Below are 15,947 nucleotides of genomic sequence, written 5' to 3'. Positions count from 1 at the left end.
AGTGAATGAAGGTTTTCACACATTTTTGCACATTTTGTCCAAACAGCAGTAAAACCCGTGTTTGCTTGGTGTTATAAAGGATTATTTTGTCACTCTGAAGTCACAAGGCCTTAGAGCAATGGTTAACTTCTGCAAGGCTGCAGAGGTCATTTATTTAGTGCTGCGTCACCAGCAGAAACTTTTAATGTTTACATGCAAAACTAGAAAATACTCAACCAGAATCCACAAAAGCAGACTGGATTCAGCTCAAACAGAAACATCTGTTTAAAAAGGTTAGATAGAAGAACAATATTTTTTCTAGATTAAGTTTTTCGCAAGGTATGTTTGTGCATCGTGGGTGTAGCTTTTCTGTCTGCACCTGTTTAATTTTGCTATTGCTTTCTGTGGTTTTCAACAAGAAAAAAGAATTTATGAGACAAGGAGACTGTTTCTCACTAAATTATCACTTCTTAAGGAAGATAATAATTTGAATCCAGTCAGTTTCTGATTTTTGGGGAATAATATCCTGTTTTACTGCAAAAAAGCATAAACAGCATAAACAGCACCCCCGCTGAGGAGGTTGTTTATTAGTACTTGGGCAATACTTTAAAAACAATTTAAAACATTTATTTTGCATAAAAAAATAAAAGTTTAATTTTCATAATGTCTTCAGTTGAACATTGTAGTAGGAGGTAACCTAGAATAGCATCCAACTGAACAAATGTTTGACAAATTACATTCTGCTCTTTACTCCACCTATCAGACTCTTGACTTGATGATGCAAGATGACTAAACATTTTCATCAATCAATGATGAAACGGAAAAAAATCTGGATATTTAGAAACTTATAGCAGCATTCTGAACATAAAGCTAAACATTAAGCCGTGAAATAAATAAATTTATTATCACCTGCTGTTGTAAATCATAATATTTATTTCTTGTAAAGTAGGTTTTGAAAAAGGTAACTCTTTATCTTCCATTTAGGGATATATGATAAAGTGAAGACTAGAAATACACTGTAAAACATTTTCTTTCCATCTCAGGATAGAAAAACAAGCCGCTAAGCATTCTGGGAAATACTTCCCACTCCTGTTTTTTTCTTCTTTCAGTTTTTTTATGTGCTAACACAAATTGCTACTGTAAGTTTATCCTTCACAGACTCAAACATTTAGGTTCAAAGTGTAAAACTGGCTAAATTTATTTGACTTAAAGAGTATAAGACAGCAGACGCAACTAAATGGTCTCAAATGTTTTACAGTGCCATTATGCTTTTGCATTTGTCCCAACCTCATTTCTGGTTTGTGCATCAGTTTGCTTTAATTGGACCTTTAAGAAGTTAAAAATAAACAAACCTCTGGTCAGTTTTTGGTGTCATCACGTTTAAATCATCATGAAACTTGGGTCACAACCCGTGTTTGTCACCGCTGGTCTTTAATTCACAGAAAATGCTTGTTTGTTTCCTCGTGAGAACTCATGCGACCCACAAACACCAACATGACGCTGACTGTTCTGCTCAGTTCCCCTTTTCTAACCTTCGAGGTTCAGCAACGCTTCCCAAAGCGGCTTTGTCCTGTTCTGTTTGAAAGGTCGATCATGGAGCGCACTGCTTTACCGCTCAGGTAAGAAATGTCTGTGCACTGGAAAAAGAAAACTGAGCTCAAAATTAATTAGATTTAATTAATTTATTACATATAGTTGAATTAAGTAGAGTTAATTTATTTATCATGACAGTGTAATAAACCTAATGTATTTATTTTTGGATTTTAAGTTGTATGACCTGTTTTCTTGTTTCAGTGAGTGATAAATATGTTTGTTTGATTTTTTTTATTATTATTTTTACTTCCTTGGGTAATTCTCAAAAAGAGCTAAAATAATATTGAGTAAAAATCAAATTAGTTAAAAGTATTTCTTGGTGTCCTGTGGTGTACTTTTATTTTTACCATTACTGGCAATAATTACTTTAAAAATTTGCCTGTATGCCATTTTCATGGCACTATATTTGAGCTACATTACTATTATTCTCTTCAATAGAGATATTTATAGTTTTGCTTTAAACCAGAGCTCCTTTATGTGTTGCAACAGGTCATTTGACTCAGTAAAAAATTAAAACAAAAAAGTTTACAGCACATCTTTGTAACTGGTTTATGTCTTATCTATTAGTTTAGGCTATTTATTTACTGTGACTAAAAAAATAAAGGAGAAGATCCAAATTCAGAGCTTTTTTAAAGTGGGGATATGATTTCAAAAACTTTGTACTTCCTCTGGCGATATTTATTGTAAAAATGGCAAGAAACCACTGTTGTGACTGTCGTAGAGATTATAATAAATGTATAATGCAGAAAAGTTGACATAAAGTGAATATTAGTTATTCTTGGGGGTCTGTTGGAAGTTGGAGCCCCTCATATCAAATCTGACCGCCAGTTTAAAACAGGTTTTCTTTCTTCTTCACAGGAACAAATCAGGATGTCACATACAGGCTCTGAAGTCTCTGCTGTTCTACATGTGGGATGTTTACTCCAAGCCCGCTCCGTCAGGCAGCGAAATCCTTTCTCTGCTGTCTATCTGCTCCACCTTCGCCGTCTTTACCGGTGGACTGCTGCACCACTGGCTGTCACAGACCCTAAAGTACGACCATGTTGCTTCGGTCCAGACCGCCTGCTTCTACAGCGTGACCATGCTGCTGGTCTCCTTCCTGTTCCACCCCCTCCGCTGCGTTCTCACCATGACCCTTCCCACTGTGTGCACCAAACAGGGACGCAAACTCCTCATCTCGGCCTCCATCATGATCCTGGTGCTGAATGTCATCCCTAACATCACGGTCAACGTCGGGGCGGTCGCGCGGATCCTGAAGTGCACGGCTGAGGGCTTCACCAGGACCCTGCTGAACTCGTCTGAACCCTTCAACGAAGCGAAGCGAGACCTGGTGGAGGAAGCCATCAGAGTGCGGAGGGAGGACTTGAGCATCGTCACCAATTTAAGGAAGTTGGACCATTTCACGCATGTTGACGTGTCAGAAGTCAGAAGCACGTTTTCTAAAGTGATTGGTCAGATAGAGGTCAACTTCTCACATGCGAAGAACCTGCTGAGAGACTACAAGCTGCTGTCAAACCGGATCCTCGCAGCTGTTTTTGTTGCGTTACTGATTATTGAATCAGCACGATACTTAAAATCCTACCTGACTTCTGTTCAGTTTGATAACAGCTTCATCGCTGCGTCTTCTGAGGGGGATGAACAGCAGCCTAAAGATAAAATCAGGGTCGCAGTCTGTAAAATAACAAGTCAGGAATGTACCTCTTCCTTCATATCTCTGGTCATTGTGACGTTATACTTTATTTCAATAACTCTAATCGTAGTTTTAGATCACGTTGTGTATCACATAGTCCAGGTGATCGTGCCGTGGGTGATGGATTTCCCACCGACGACTGCTGCTATAGCTGTCAGCTATAAGGTAAAGTTTCTCCTTTTCAGCTCTACATATTTCCCCAGTTCATAATATCCTGATTTGGCTAAATTCACATTTTTTCTTCTTTTCTTTTTTAATGTACTTCCATTTTCGGTCTCAACTACTTCTAAAAACAGCCAAAGCACTTAAAAAAAACTACCCATCTGTTTTTCGACAAGAAGTTTTTTAGTGTTTGGAAAAAGTGTTGTTTCAAAAACCTCCACTGTGCCGTTACCTAGCAACCCCAGCCCATTACCCGGCAACCCAAGCTGAGTTTCAGGACAGTTGGTCAGCTGGATTTACTGCTGTATTCACTGTACAATGGCTGCTGGAAAAGACAGATGTTTTGTTGTTGACTTACCAGTCAGAACCAACTGCTGGATTATTCTTGGTTGTACACAAGGCTCTACTTTTGCTTTTCAAATATGTACGGTTATATAATTGCACATCTGTTTGCAGCCATTTTCACATGTGAGTGTAAACATTGAGTTGGATGGAGCTCAAAAAGCAGAATTCACCAGACTAAAATCTCATTACTGAAGAACGATTTTGTGCAAAAAATGTAATGTCCATGCATTTTTATTTAATGCTCTTCTTTTTACTGCAGGTTAACTGGTTCCCTCCTGCCCTCTGCATTATCCCTCAGTCATGTGTCACCCAGGAGCTGATCAACTTCCACAAGGACTACAAGTGGACCTTCAACCCCGAACCGGCTCTCTGTGACGTGACAACGTCAGCTCCGAAGCTGGGCGTCACTCTCCTGCTGGGATGTTTCTGGCTCATGAGCTACCTCATGGTGTTTCTCGAAGTTTACGCCAGGCGGCTTCGCAGGAACATCTGCGCGTCGTTTTTCAGAGAGCAGGAAGACAGAAGAAGAGCCTATTTGACAAAGAAATTAGAGGAAAAACAGAAGATGAGGAAGAAAGGGACGGCTAAAGCTATTAATGTTTGAATTTCTAAGTGAAATGTCCTAATTATGATAGATTTATGTTTTAGACAAAAATATTGTGTCTTTTATGTCTATTTTACTTTTTGTTTTACTTGTAATATGGATGAAAGTAACATTATCTAACCCCAAGTACAAATTAGGCTTAATAGAAAAATATGCAAACTACCATCTTCTTGGAACAATTTAAGTAGCTCAACACAACTCTTTTTAGCTTCTCAAAATTTACCACAAAAATTCAGTTTTAATGACCACTGTGGGTTAAAAATTATTTTGTTTCTTTATAAGTTATTCATATTTTCACTGTTATTCATTCATTTATGAACATCACAGTTTCAAACAAAACATTTAAGTAGGAAGGTAAATATTTAGTCAATCAATTAAGTAATTAAATTTGGCAAACAAAATATTTAGCTTTAAGCTATAGCTCAAAGCTAACTAAATATTTAGCTAGCTCAGAGCTAAACGTTTTTGTTTGGAGCTAAATATTGAGTTAGCAAGCTATATCAAATACTTCATTGCATTTTAGAAATATGGCTAAAGTAAAAAAAAAATTATTGACCAAACACCCTGAACTCAAAAACCAAAACTTGTAAACAGGATCCACTGGAGTTTCAGTTTCACTACTGGACTTGCTGAACATTAATTTGCTTCTTACCATCAAAGCTTTTCCAGGAATTGGAGGGTGAAAAAATAAACACCCTGATTTAGTTTACAAACTAAATATTTAGTTTGGAGCTAAATATTTAGGTTGAGTGATCATGGAGCAACTCAATATTGAATGTATAAAATCAATACTTATCTCTGAACTAGCATAATGTTTTAGCTAAAGCACACCTAAATCATTAAAAAAAATCCAACTTTTACTTTAAATTGCAGTTTGACTGGCAGCGAAAAAATAAAATGAACTGCTGCAGCTAGAGAGGCTGATGTACTTTACTTTTTTTTTTTTAATTTGTCACATTGGGGTATAAATGCAGGGAAATATGAGGCAGTGGTTTTATGTCTTTGGATGTATTGGAGTTATATTCTAAAACAAAATAAAAATTTATTTGACAGAATAAACAATAAATTCGTCTGTCAGACAAAACTAAAAATGTCTCAGTATCAGTGGAGAGGATGAGCCAGTTTGTTGACTTTTAATGATCATAACTTGTTGTGCTGACATGTGGCTCTGAAGGCCTCATGGCTGTTTGTCACCTCACCCCGTGACGTGCTTCTGCAGAACGTGAACCGATGATCGAACATCCTGTTTGTGAGACACTGAACCAACACCTTTGTTTCTGCAAGCGTGTCTCCATGCGATGTCCTCCAGTCTGAGCCCACTTGTGGTTTTATTCAGGCGTAAAGCCGTATTTGCTGCATTTGCTAGATTTACAAGCACCATGTCATACAGGAAACATCTCCAGCAGCAGCTGCATTTACCCCCCAACACCGCAGCAGGGCCACGATTTGAGCCTGATGTCTCTCGACTTCCAGTTGCAGTTGTGAAGGTGACCATGACAGAAGCATGAACAGGGCGTTTTGAGTCATTTAGATTCTAAAAGCGTGAATTATAAGCTTTGTTTTCTTCCAGTCCAACATAAATAATTATTTTATTTTAGATTTTAAGATGCAGTTAGTCAGCGTACTAACAGCTCTGCTCACTGCCTCGTCAGCATCATATCTGGGCAGACCTGATGAGTTCTGATGTCGTTCACCAGCGATTTGATTCTTTTGAACGACTCTAAGCCGTGAAAGAGTCTCAGTTGGTGAAAACTGTTCTGTTTTTTTATGACTTTGCTTGCTCATTATCATCTGCTCACACGTCAGCTATTGTTACTTTTACTGAATTAAAAGCGATTAAATGAAATTAATTAAAAACAATAAATGGGTGTATATTTTATATTTAATCGCGCAGAAGAGGATTTTTGTTTCTGCCAAAGCAGCTCAAGTCTATTTTTCTGTTATTATGCTTCCAAATAGCCCTAAAATGTTATTAATGCACGCAGCAGTTTTGCCAGGAGGCCTGGGTTGGGTTCTGTGTGGTCTCTGCATTTCCTCTCAGCCTCCACCAGAGGGAGTCCAGGAGCCGCCTTGGATGTTGGACCAGCCGAGCTCCAAGCTGACCTGCGCTGCGTCAGGCTGCGTCAGGTTAAGGGTCAGGGTTCATCAGGCTGAGGGTCAGAGGAGCTGCTGCCAGTCCTCCGAGTGTTGTTCCTTAATGGTACACCATCCCTCTGGCTTTTGTGGCACTTTTTTTCCCTTTGTGATCAATTTGACTAACCTGTTCAGATCTCCTTTAAAGGTTACTCTGACTCTTTCCTGGTTTTTACTCCTCAAGTCTGACAATCGTTCCCCATGGTCCCCAGACTCAGATTATTCTCCCTGGCTGTCGTTCTGCTCCTCTACCTCATTCCAGACGCAGAGAACCTCCAACAGCTCCACAGCTTCCCTCTGACTCTCCAAGGATTACCAGGCCCGTCTCAAGTTTCCTTCATCTCTCTCGCTGAACTTTCATCATCATCACCAGTACGACCTTCATTCCTCCTGTTCATTCATTTCCTCATTCTACAACCATTTCATCTCCAATCTGTTCCCGTTTCCCCCCAGATTCCCAGATTCCCCAGACAGAGACGCACATTCAGATTCATTAGATTTTTTCAATAAACTTTCTAATAATTTTTCACCTGACTCCTGTGTGTTCTGCATGTGGATAAAACATTTACCTAAAACCATGACAACTTGTTAGTAAAGAACAATTTATTTTTTATTTTCATGTGTTTGACATCATTAGAAAGATTAAAATCCACACTTTTACCCTGTGTCTTTTTTTTTTCCAGTAGGAAACAGTGGAACGTTTCATCTTTCTTATTTGCTTGCCTCAGTGCAGCAGTGGTTCATGGATTACATTTTTATAGGCTTTTTCTTTTGACAAACAATCGCCACTATCCATCTGCAGGTGTCTAAGGATTGTTTCAGGGTTAGGGGTCAGAAAGAACACCAACATCCTCCTGACTGCTTCTGTTTTCTAGATGGTTTAGAGCTGGAAGAAGACAGAAACAGAATCTCCTTTAGATCTGGTTGCAAACTGGAGGAAGGTTCACTTTGATGGGTTTTATCTCATCAGGACCAGTGGGAAGAGTCTGTCCATAAGACACGTCTGCAGTTGGTCTGAATGAAAATGTAACCAAATCCAGGATGATTGTTTTCTAAACTGGGTTTATTTGTTGTATTAAATATATTTTGTCAGTCATTTTGCTGCTGGTATACCCAAAGTTTCCCCACTGTGGGAGAATAAAGGTTATTTCAAAAAGCTCTGTCACGCGAGTTTTAAAATACGTTTGTGTGGAGGTTCCTCCACCTTTTCCTCAGTGTTAGTATTTATTTAAATGTTTTCATATAATATATTTAGAGTTTCACTTTTTCTTTGGTGGTGGTTATTGCATTAGGTTGTTTAATAATTTGGGTGCACACATTTAGTAAACGCCTTATGTTTTTTTAAGATCATAAACTATTTTGTTTTGCTGAGCTTAAGGACTGGCTGGCAGAAGGTGGTTGGTCGAAAGTCCATCAGGCTGCTGGAAGCAGGAGACTTGATGTCAAAGAATCTGACTCTCTCCACTAATGGCATAATTGCTAAAATCTTTTTGGTATTAGGTTATTTTGGTTTTATAGTTGTGTTAAAGTCAAAATGTTTTAGTATAAATTAGTCATTCATGTTTATACATAAATGACTATGTCTCCCAGCCCTCCCCTCCTCGTTTGTGTAGGCTAGCCTGTTTGTATAAATTCCCCTGTGTGTTCATTGTGTGAGGTCAGTTTTTGCTTTGTTAACTTGAGTTATGTTTGCCTTAGTTGATTTCTTTTGGGCCCATTTTGTTATATATTTTTAGATTTGTTGAAACCTTTTGTTAAGAATTTTTTTTGGAAAAAATAAATAGAAGATATTTTTTATATATGCCTTTGTCCTTGTCCTTGATTGGTCAGACCGTCACAGTTTGCATGAAAAGATAAGCTGCACAAAGTTAACCGCTTTGTGAAGACAGAGAAACAGAAAAAGAGAGTTAAATGATATTACACAAATTAAATGGTTATTCACATTTTGATTGTGAGGTTCTTCATAATCCTCCTAGCTTCAGTTTTGGAAAACACACATAATTTGTTTCTTAAAACATAAATCCATTTATTTTATGTAGTAACGATGTGATGGTTTTATTTTGAGTGTTAAGATATTTTCCTTTTTTTAATGTTTGTATATAGTTTCTAAATTGTCTTTCTAAATTTCAGCTTCTTCTGCTCAACATGACAAATGGTTGAATCAGAGAGTTTGGACAATAATAAACTCCTGATTGGTTATTGCTGGATATGTTTATTATTCAGGGGACATGAGGTGCAAAACATTTACTGATCTTATCCACTGAAAAGTTTTAACTAAAATCTTTTTGTTGATTCAGAATTTCATTAGAAATGCTGCGGGGAGAAAAAACATCCAATTCAGAGAATGAAGAATGTAATATGTTCTTTAACTTCTCCAAGAAATACAAGTTACTCTCCACCTTTTCACTATTTTTACTTATTTCTGTGCTGTATTCTTGGAGTAAAAATGTTTTATTATTCAATCTTTCCTCATGTTGAATTATTTTCTGTGTAAGAGCCAACATCCTTATGTCTTCTGTTAACATTAAGGCAAATTTAACCAAATGTACCATCAACGTTCTATGAATGCAAACACGCAAACCCAGCTGCCTTAGTGGGATCAGTTAGTGAAATATTTTACTACACAGTCAGACACAAAGCTATTGCTTAAGTAGATGTATGTGTATCTCAAGCCAGTAGTTTGGAATAAAAACGGCACATGAGACAGATAGTAATAACATTGAAAAAGAAGCTGATGTGTCTGCAGGCTCTGGCTCAGCATAACTGAAATAACTGAAGTGAACAGTTTATATGCAAATGGTCAGTTTGCACTCTAATAAAATTTTTTATTGCACACACAAGTTTTACTTACTGTAGCTTATTGGGAATTTGCATTGATTCATCTTCATTTCATTAACTGCTTCCACATAATTGTAAAACTTACCTGACTCTTAACCTTTACCTGCTCCTCTAACCTGAACCTGAGAGAAATTTCCACTAAGACTAACCAAATGCTCTGGTCAGGCTATCCATAGAATATTATCCTGTTTAATGGATACCCCTATATATATCAGTATTAAAAATTGGTATTAAAATATATCTGAAGCCTCAATTGTGCAGGAACTTGTGAATTCCTGTCAGGCTGAATGTGTTAAACTCAAGCATTTAAAAAAATCACAATATGTTTAAATGATTTCATGTGGCATATTGTAATGAATCCTACAGCAAGGCTGCAGACAGCAAAACAAATGAAGGGTTTGTATATATCCTATGTCTAAGTCACATTTATACAGCAGCAGCAGCCGACTACAGGTCATGAACTACATGTTCAACATCATGTTAACCCTTTCATGCATAGCGGTCACTACAGGGGACAGCTGTCTAAAAGCCATTTTCTTGAGCTTATTGTGGGTTTTTATGTTATAAATGCACACAAACCACTGAAGTGGACACTAATGCATAATAAAATACACGATCAACTACTGACCATCAGCTGCAAATGCAAGAAATTATTTTTGTTAAATCCCAATATGGCCGACAGACCAAACAGCAGCCAACCTAGCCGGACCCTCCTTCCACTCTGCCAGGTAAAACAAATACTGACATCAAATAACCCCTAAAGAACAATACTACTGATGTATTCTTCAAATAGCTTTGTATTTGGAGAAAATTACAATTGATCACCTAAAAAAATTTAAAACATTTTTTGTCCTACCTTTTTATGCCTTAAGAAAATAACAAACAATGGAAAAAATCCTGACACAAAGCATTATAATTCATGCATGAAAGGGTTAATATAAAAGTAGTTGCAGCGTATAATGACTTTGTACAGTTTAACTATCTAAGCTCCTACTGTGACAGGACGCTAACAAAGGAACCACTTTAATATTATTAATCACACAAAGTATTGACACTGAGGACAGTTTTAAACTTGATTTCACAACCTAAGTTGAAGCAGAAGCTATAACTGTCCCAGAGTTTGGTGACCTTAGTGAGTTTTAGCAATGTGTTCACCAACAAGCTGTTTGCTGGAAACCTGGCAGTAGATGCTTCAGTGAAGGATAATCTGTCTCAGGTTGTCAAGTTGAGTTTAATGAATGTTTTCACATGCTGGTAACTCCTAGTTTTATCCTTTTAATCGACCAAATTTAAAGGAATCCTACAAATCTTCAGCTCACTTTGCTCTTTGCTTTGTCATGAAAACATTTGGACTGAAACTGACTGAGCAGCCAGAAATAAAAACTGTCTGACGTACAGAAAACTGGAGAGCCGTGGATCAGATGTAAGGGGCGGTCCAGCCAGCCTGGAAGAGACTCATGTCCTGTGGTTGGACAGATCGGTGTCCGTCCTGTGATTGGACAGATCGGTGTCCGTCCTGTGATTGGTGGCTTTCTGTCCAGCAGGAAGTTGTGAACAGAGTTTAAAAGCTGCTGCAGGACTGCAGACATCCACAGGAATCTGGACCAGCAATGGCTCTGCTGAAGGTTCTGCTGCTGCTGGGGCTGGGTGAGTTGGACACACTGGAGACACTGGAGACACTGGACACACTTCCACTGGTTCCAGGGAGGCTGCTGCTCTCTGTGACTCTCAAACTTCCCTCTGACTCTGTTTCAGACCAAAACTGTGATGCTTTTTAATCTTTAACTGTTTATCCTTTTTCTGTTCCAGCCGCCATGTTTGTACCTGGTTTCTGAGTAAAATCCTTCTTTTTCTTCTTCAGGTGTTTCAGTGAACTCAGATGTTTCTCTGCAGAAGAGAATCATTGGAGGTCATGACTGTAACAACAACGAGCGTCTTTATCATGTAAGAATCACTGCTAATGATGAGTTTGTGTGTGGAGGATCTCTGATCCACCGTCAGTGGATCCTGACTGCAGCTCATTGCTGGGAGTGGGAGCAAGGACGGTGAGAAAGAAACAAGACAGTTTTTATCTGCACATGATCAGGTTTTCTGTGTGTTCATTAAAATCTAATCTGTTCCGCAGGATTATGAAAGCAATGCTCAGAGTTCATCCACGGGGTCTTCAGCAGGAGAATCACATAATCACACACACCCCAGTGGTTTATATTGACAACAACGGCCGGCAGCATGACATCATGTTGCTGAGGCTTCAGAGACCAGTAACAAATATTCCACCTGCTGTGCCACCAAGATGCAATAATCGTCCTAAAAAGTAAGTCTATCTCTGATCAAAAACATGACTTCAGGTTTTCTGTCTCCACTCCTCCAGTCCTGCTGCTTCTGCTTCAGAACACCTGAGTCAGGTAATCAGGCCACTAGCAGAACCAGAACCAGTTCATGCCACCAGCAGAACCAGAACCCGTTCAGCTCAGGTGTGTTGGACCAGAGACACATGTAATGGACACAGGACACTGAGGACTGGAGGAGAATGAAGTCCTTCGTGGATTTATTTTCTGTTCTTTCTTTGTTCTTCATAATTAATTTTCTATATCTTGTATTTTTACATTTTATTCTTATTGTGTTTTAGAGGTGATTCTGTTGAGCTGGCAGGAGAGGGAGCGATGACAACCGGCCCCATTTCTGGAAAAATGAAATCCACCCTCATTTATGAGAGAGGTGAGAGAAATGTTGAAGTTATGAGAATAAAATCTTTGTTTCTGTCCTACAGAGAAGGTGGAGAGAAGGACATGTTAATGATTCTCATATTTCTCTACAGTGACCAATGCTCCTATTCCACCACATCTTCAGTGTGTCGACATGACAGTTGATGACTGTACACCTTGTGTCCAGAATTATTATGGGCACAATCGTAGATTCTGTGTTCAAGAGGCGGGCAAGGATTCTTCTCCTGTAAGTTGGTTTCTTTAATTTCTCTGAACATTGAATAGAAGGTTTCTCAGTTTTACAATATAAATATTTATTTTCCCACAGGGCGACTCTGGTGGAGGAGTGATCTTCCAAGGGAAGATTTATGGTGTGATTGCTGGAAGTGACAAAAATTATGCATGTTACATATCAGCTTTCATTATGGATGTGTGTGAATACATAGATTGGATACGCCAAACAACTGGGCCTTAATAAAACAAACTATCATGAAATAAAATTCTCATCAAATTTCCTCTGATATAATTTTATAATTCTATCTTCATCCGTTTGTTCCAGGTTTGTAGAATTAGGATAAATTTATAGTTTTGTTTTTCTCACCTGACCTTGACCTCCCTGTGAGAACCAATAATGGAGCTTTTCTTTGTCTCAGAAATGGAAAATAAATCAATAAATGCATGAAAAAGAAAAATTTCCTGGTTGATTGTCTTTACATTCTTGGTTCATTTTGTCCAGTTGATATTTTCCCTGAAATTAGTCTAGTTTTAGATGAGTCATGAGTTTTAGATCACATAAAGTTGAACACCAGAAGTAATTTATTCATTTTTTGTCTTTATTTTACATCAGAAATAAACATGCAGCATCTAAACTCTGAAATTACTATTCCTGATTTAGTTCTAGAGAAATTTAAACACCAACAAGACCAAAGAGCTGTAAACAAAAATAATGAAACAGAATTCACATAATACAATGAACACATAATAAAATCCAAATAACTTAAAAATACTAAAAAATAGTAAAGATACAAAGTACATAAAAAGTTCAATAATTAAAAAAAGTTTTAAAGTCAAAATTTGGAATGAAAGACGTTTTAAGAAAATATGTAAAAACAGGTAAAGCTAATTAATGGCAACTTCTGGTTGCCACAAATTTAACATACAAAATTATCATAGAAAATGTTCCTGTATTGCAGTTAATCAAAGTGTCATTGTTGATTTTAATTTTAAATTTTAACGCCTTTTATAGGCTTACATAAAGCTATAAAAAATATCTTAAAACATTTTACATAAAAATCTTCTGCAAAATAAAGGAGGAAGTGCAAAAATATCCATTTTATTTCACTGTTGAAATTAAAATCTAAATTACATGTTTATTTAAAACTTATCATAAATTACAATTTGGTTTTCAAAAACTTATTAAATATGGCAGAAGTTTTCTATAAATTTTACAGTAACATCTGGAAAAAGTAAAAAGATGTTAGTACTAAAATATGTCATTAAATATTTTATTAGAATGTTTTTCACTGATAATATTACATCAAATTAGACAGAAAAGAAAGTTTGCATCATCAAATATGATAGCATTATTAATTCAATAATTACCATCCAAATAATAGCACTAATAAACAATTTGAACTTATTTCTATGTAACCAGGAATATTTTATTATGCTGTTATTGAATGATATAAACCTTTTCTAGAGTAGTGATTTTATTCTTCATACTTAAACATTTACTGAAAGTTTCAGATTCATAATTGTACCATAAAATATTAATCTTGGATGAAGATGAGGCATATTTCATCCATCTCTGGATTATTTGGGATTAAAGTTATTTTGTAAATTAAACTGTGAGAATATCTTGTTTTTGAATAAATAAAGCGGCTGTTTGTCTCCATAATAATATTCACTGTCACAAAACTAGAAAATAAATGTCTGTTGTCTGATCAGATTGTTACTCTTGTATTTATTTCTGGTTATTAATAAAGAAAATAATTGATTTTCAATAAAATATTAAACATATTTTTATTTTTAAAAGCTGTTAAACTCGTCATTAAAGAAACAAAAACTAAAATCTGCATCAAACCGTTCATATAAAACAATAATATCTGCCTGGATATGTTGGACGTATTCTGGTAAATTCTAAGTTTTGAACATATTTTCTAATGATAATCTTTAGAAACATTAAATGGACAAACATTCAAACCTTTTCTGTCTTTGGAGAAGATCAGAGTGTCATGATGTGTGGTTGTGAATGGTGAGGGAGACGCCGGGGAACCCAGGTAGTCATGATGATAAGACGATTTAATAACAAAAACCAGGAGGAACAACAGAAAATCACTGGTAGCACAGGAACAGAACACAGACGTGAGACGAGGGTGTTACACGACGAGGATCCGACACAGACAAAGACAACAGGTGGGGTTAAATACACAGGGAAGGTAATCAGGGAACTGGATACAGCCGGGAGCAATCAACAGGGAAGACAGATTCACAGGGGAAACTGGACTAACAGAAAAACCTAAAAAACTACACAGAAAACACAGATCCTAACACAGAGGAAGCTAAACATTTAGCTTGAGCTAAATAATTAGTTAGTAAATTTAATATTTAGTTCAGTTGCTAACTAATATTTTCATGGAAAGCATAAATGTAGTTGTCAAAATCTGTCATTATTTTGCATTTATTGATTTTTTTTTAAAACATTTGTGTGTCTGATCCGTTTCTCTCAGCTTTCCCTGATGTTACTATCGTTGCATCAGGACTTTTCATTTTGATGATGCGTTCACTGACATGAAGAGCTGCTTTAGAGGAACGACCCATTCATTCTGAATTAGTTCTGAATCACTTTTGCAGGTTAGCTACATGTTGTTGTGCAAAAGTGAAAAATGAACCAAAAACTCAGAGGAACTGGAAAACCAAAGATCGTTAAAGTCTGAAGAACTTCTTCAGATTAAGTTACAGATTATTGTAGTTTTTGTTTTTGCAGCTTAACATGTCTTCCTTAAAACATGTTGAGTTGCAAATTATCAGCCCTTTCATGCATGAATTATGATCCTTTGTGTCAGGAATTTTTTATTTTTTATTTTTTTTATTTTTTTTATAGCTTCCTGTGAATGTCTGCAGTCCTGCAGCAGATTTTAGGACGGACACCGATATGAACAACAGCACTTTGTCATTTGCGTACAGAGGAACTTTATCAAGGCTTTTCATCTGGAAATGAACATGGAAGGACAAAAGCGAACAGAATAGAAAACAATGGAATAGAATAGAAATATCACAGTAACATGTGATACAAAGACAAAAATATAAGATATATAAAAATAGAATTAAGAAAAATATAGATTATAACATAAAATACAATGCAGACAGTTATTATAAATAGAGTACTCTGACTCAGTAGGATGATTTTTAAAAAAATCTACAAAACATGCATATATCTGAGTGTTAAAGACAACTATATTCAATAAGTGGCTATAAAACCTGCAACATCAGAAATGTTATTTAAAATGAGATAAACTACAAATACCACCAGGAATTCAAACCCTTGCTGGTCACTCCATACAATAAAACCAGCAAGGGTTTGAATTCCTGCTGGTATTTGTAGTTTATCTCATTTTAAATAACATTTCTGCTGTTGCAGGTTTTATAGCCACTTATTCATTTAAACCTGTTTCCTTCTCCAGATCTGTTGCCTTTAATGAAAGGGCTTTGATGCATCACAACTGTTCTCAGACCGGTTGAGCAGTGATGCTGTCTTATAGGGCCAGTGTTGTGTTTTCCAGGCACATATAGCCATTTTATAGCACAAACCTGCAACTATGTTACCTTCAGTTGCTATAAAAATACTAAATATATCAAATATAACCTAAAATAAATTTGACTTCTGGATTAACAGCTT

The 15,947-nt window shown here is 36.6% G+C and overlaps 2 protein-coding genes across 2 annotated transcripts; both read left to right on the top strand.

Annotated features, from left to right (window-relative positions):
• Nucleotides 1–1,452: 1,452 nt before the first annotated feature.
• Nucleotides 1,453–5,464, top strand: ocstamp (osteoclast stimulatory transmembrane protein). Its single transcript, XM_014985418.2, has 3 exons — nucleotides 1,453–1,598; nucleotides 2,431–3,427; nucleotides 4,029–5,464. The coding sequence occupies exons 1-3, from the start codon at nucleotides 1,453–1,455 to the stop codon at nucleotides 4,371–4,373; spliced, it is 1,488 nt and encodes a 495-aa protein (XP_014840904.2). The 3' UTR covers nucleotides 4,374–5,464.
• Nucleotides 5,465–10,926: 5,462 nt separating this feature from the next.
• LOC106916844 (thrombin-like enzyme bothrombin) lies at nucleotides 10,927–12,524 on the top strand. The gene is made up of 6 exons (XM_088007521.1): nucleotides 10,927–10,991; nucleotides 11,206–11,389; nucleotides 11,470–11,658; nucleotides 11,974–12,023; nucleotides 12,151–12,296; nucleotides 12,378–12,524. The coding sequence occupies exons 1-6, from the start codon at nucleotides 10,955–10,957 to the stop codon at nucleotides 12,522–12,524; spliced, it is 753 nt and encodes a 250-aa protein (XP_087863647.1). The 5' UTR covers nucleotides 10,927–10,954.
• Nucleotides 12,525–15,947: the final 3,423 nt, after the last annotated feature.

The sequence above is a fragment of the Poecilia mexicana genome, unplaced genomic scaffold (genome assembly GCF_051168715.1).
Source record: "Poecilia mexicana isolate PSO_F unplaced genomic scaffold, ASM5116871v1 scaffold_7, whole genome shotgun sequence".
Taxonomy (NCBI): domain Eukaryota; kingdom Metazoa; phylum Chordata; class Actinopteri; order Cyprinodontiformes; family Poeciliidae; genus Poecilia; species Poecilia mexicana.
This window is presented reverse-complemented; position numbering and strand designations above follow the sequence as displayed.

Coding starts and splice junctions, on each gene's coding strand:
- ocstamp (XM_014985418.2), top strand. CDS start 1,453: ATGCGACCCACAAACACCAACATGACGCTGACTGTTCTGCTCAGTTCC. Junction 1,599..2,430: donor CGCACTGCTTTACCGCTCAG/GTAAGAAATGTC, acceptor TCTTCTTCACAG/GAACAAATCAGGATGTCACA. Junction 3,428..4,028: donor CTATAGCTGTCAGCTATAAG/GTAAAGTTTCTC, acceptor TTTTTACTGCAG/GTTAACTGGTTCCCTCCTGC.
- LOC106916844 (XM_088007521.1), top strand. CDS start 10,955: ATGGCTCTGCTGAAGGTTCTGCTGCTGCTGGGGCTGG. Junction 10,992..11,205: donor TCTGCTGCTGCTGGGGCTGG/GTGAGTTGGACA, acceptor TTTCTTCTTCAG/GTGTTTCAGTGAACTCAGAT. Junction 12,024..12,150: donor AGCGATGACAACCGGCCCCA/TTTCTGGAAAAA, acceptor AATGATTCTCAT/ATTTCTCTACAGTGACCAAT.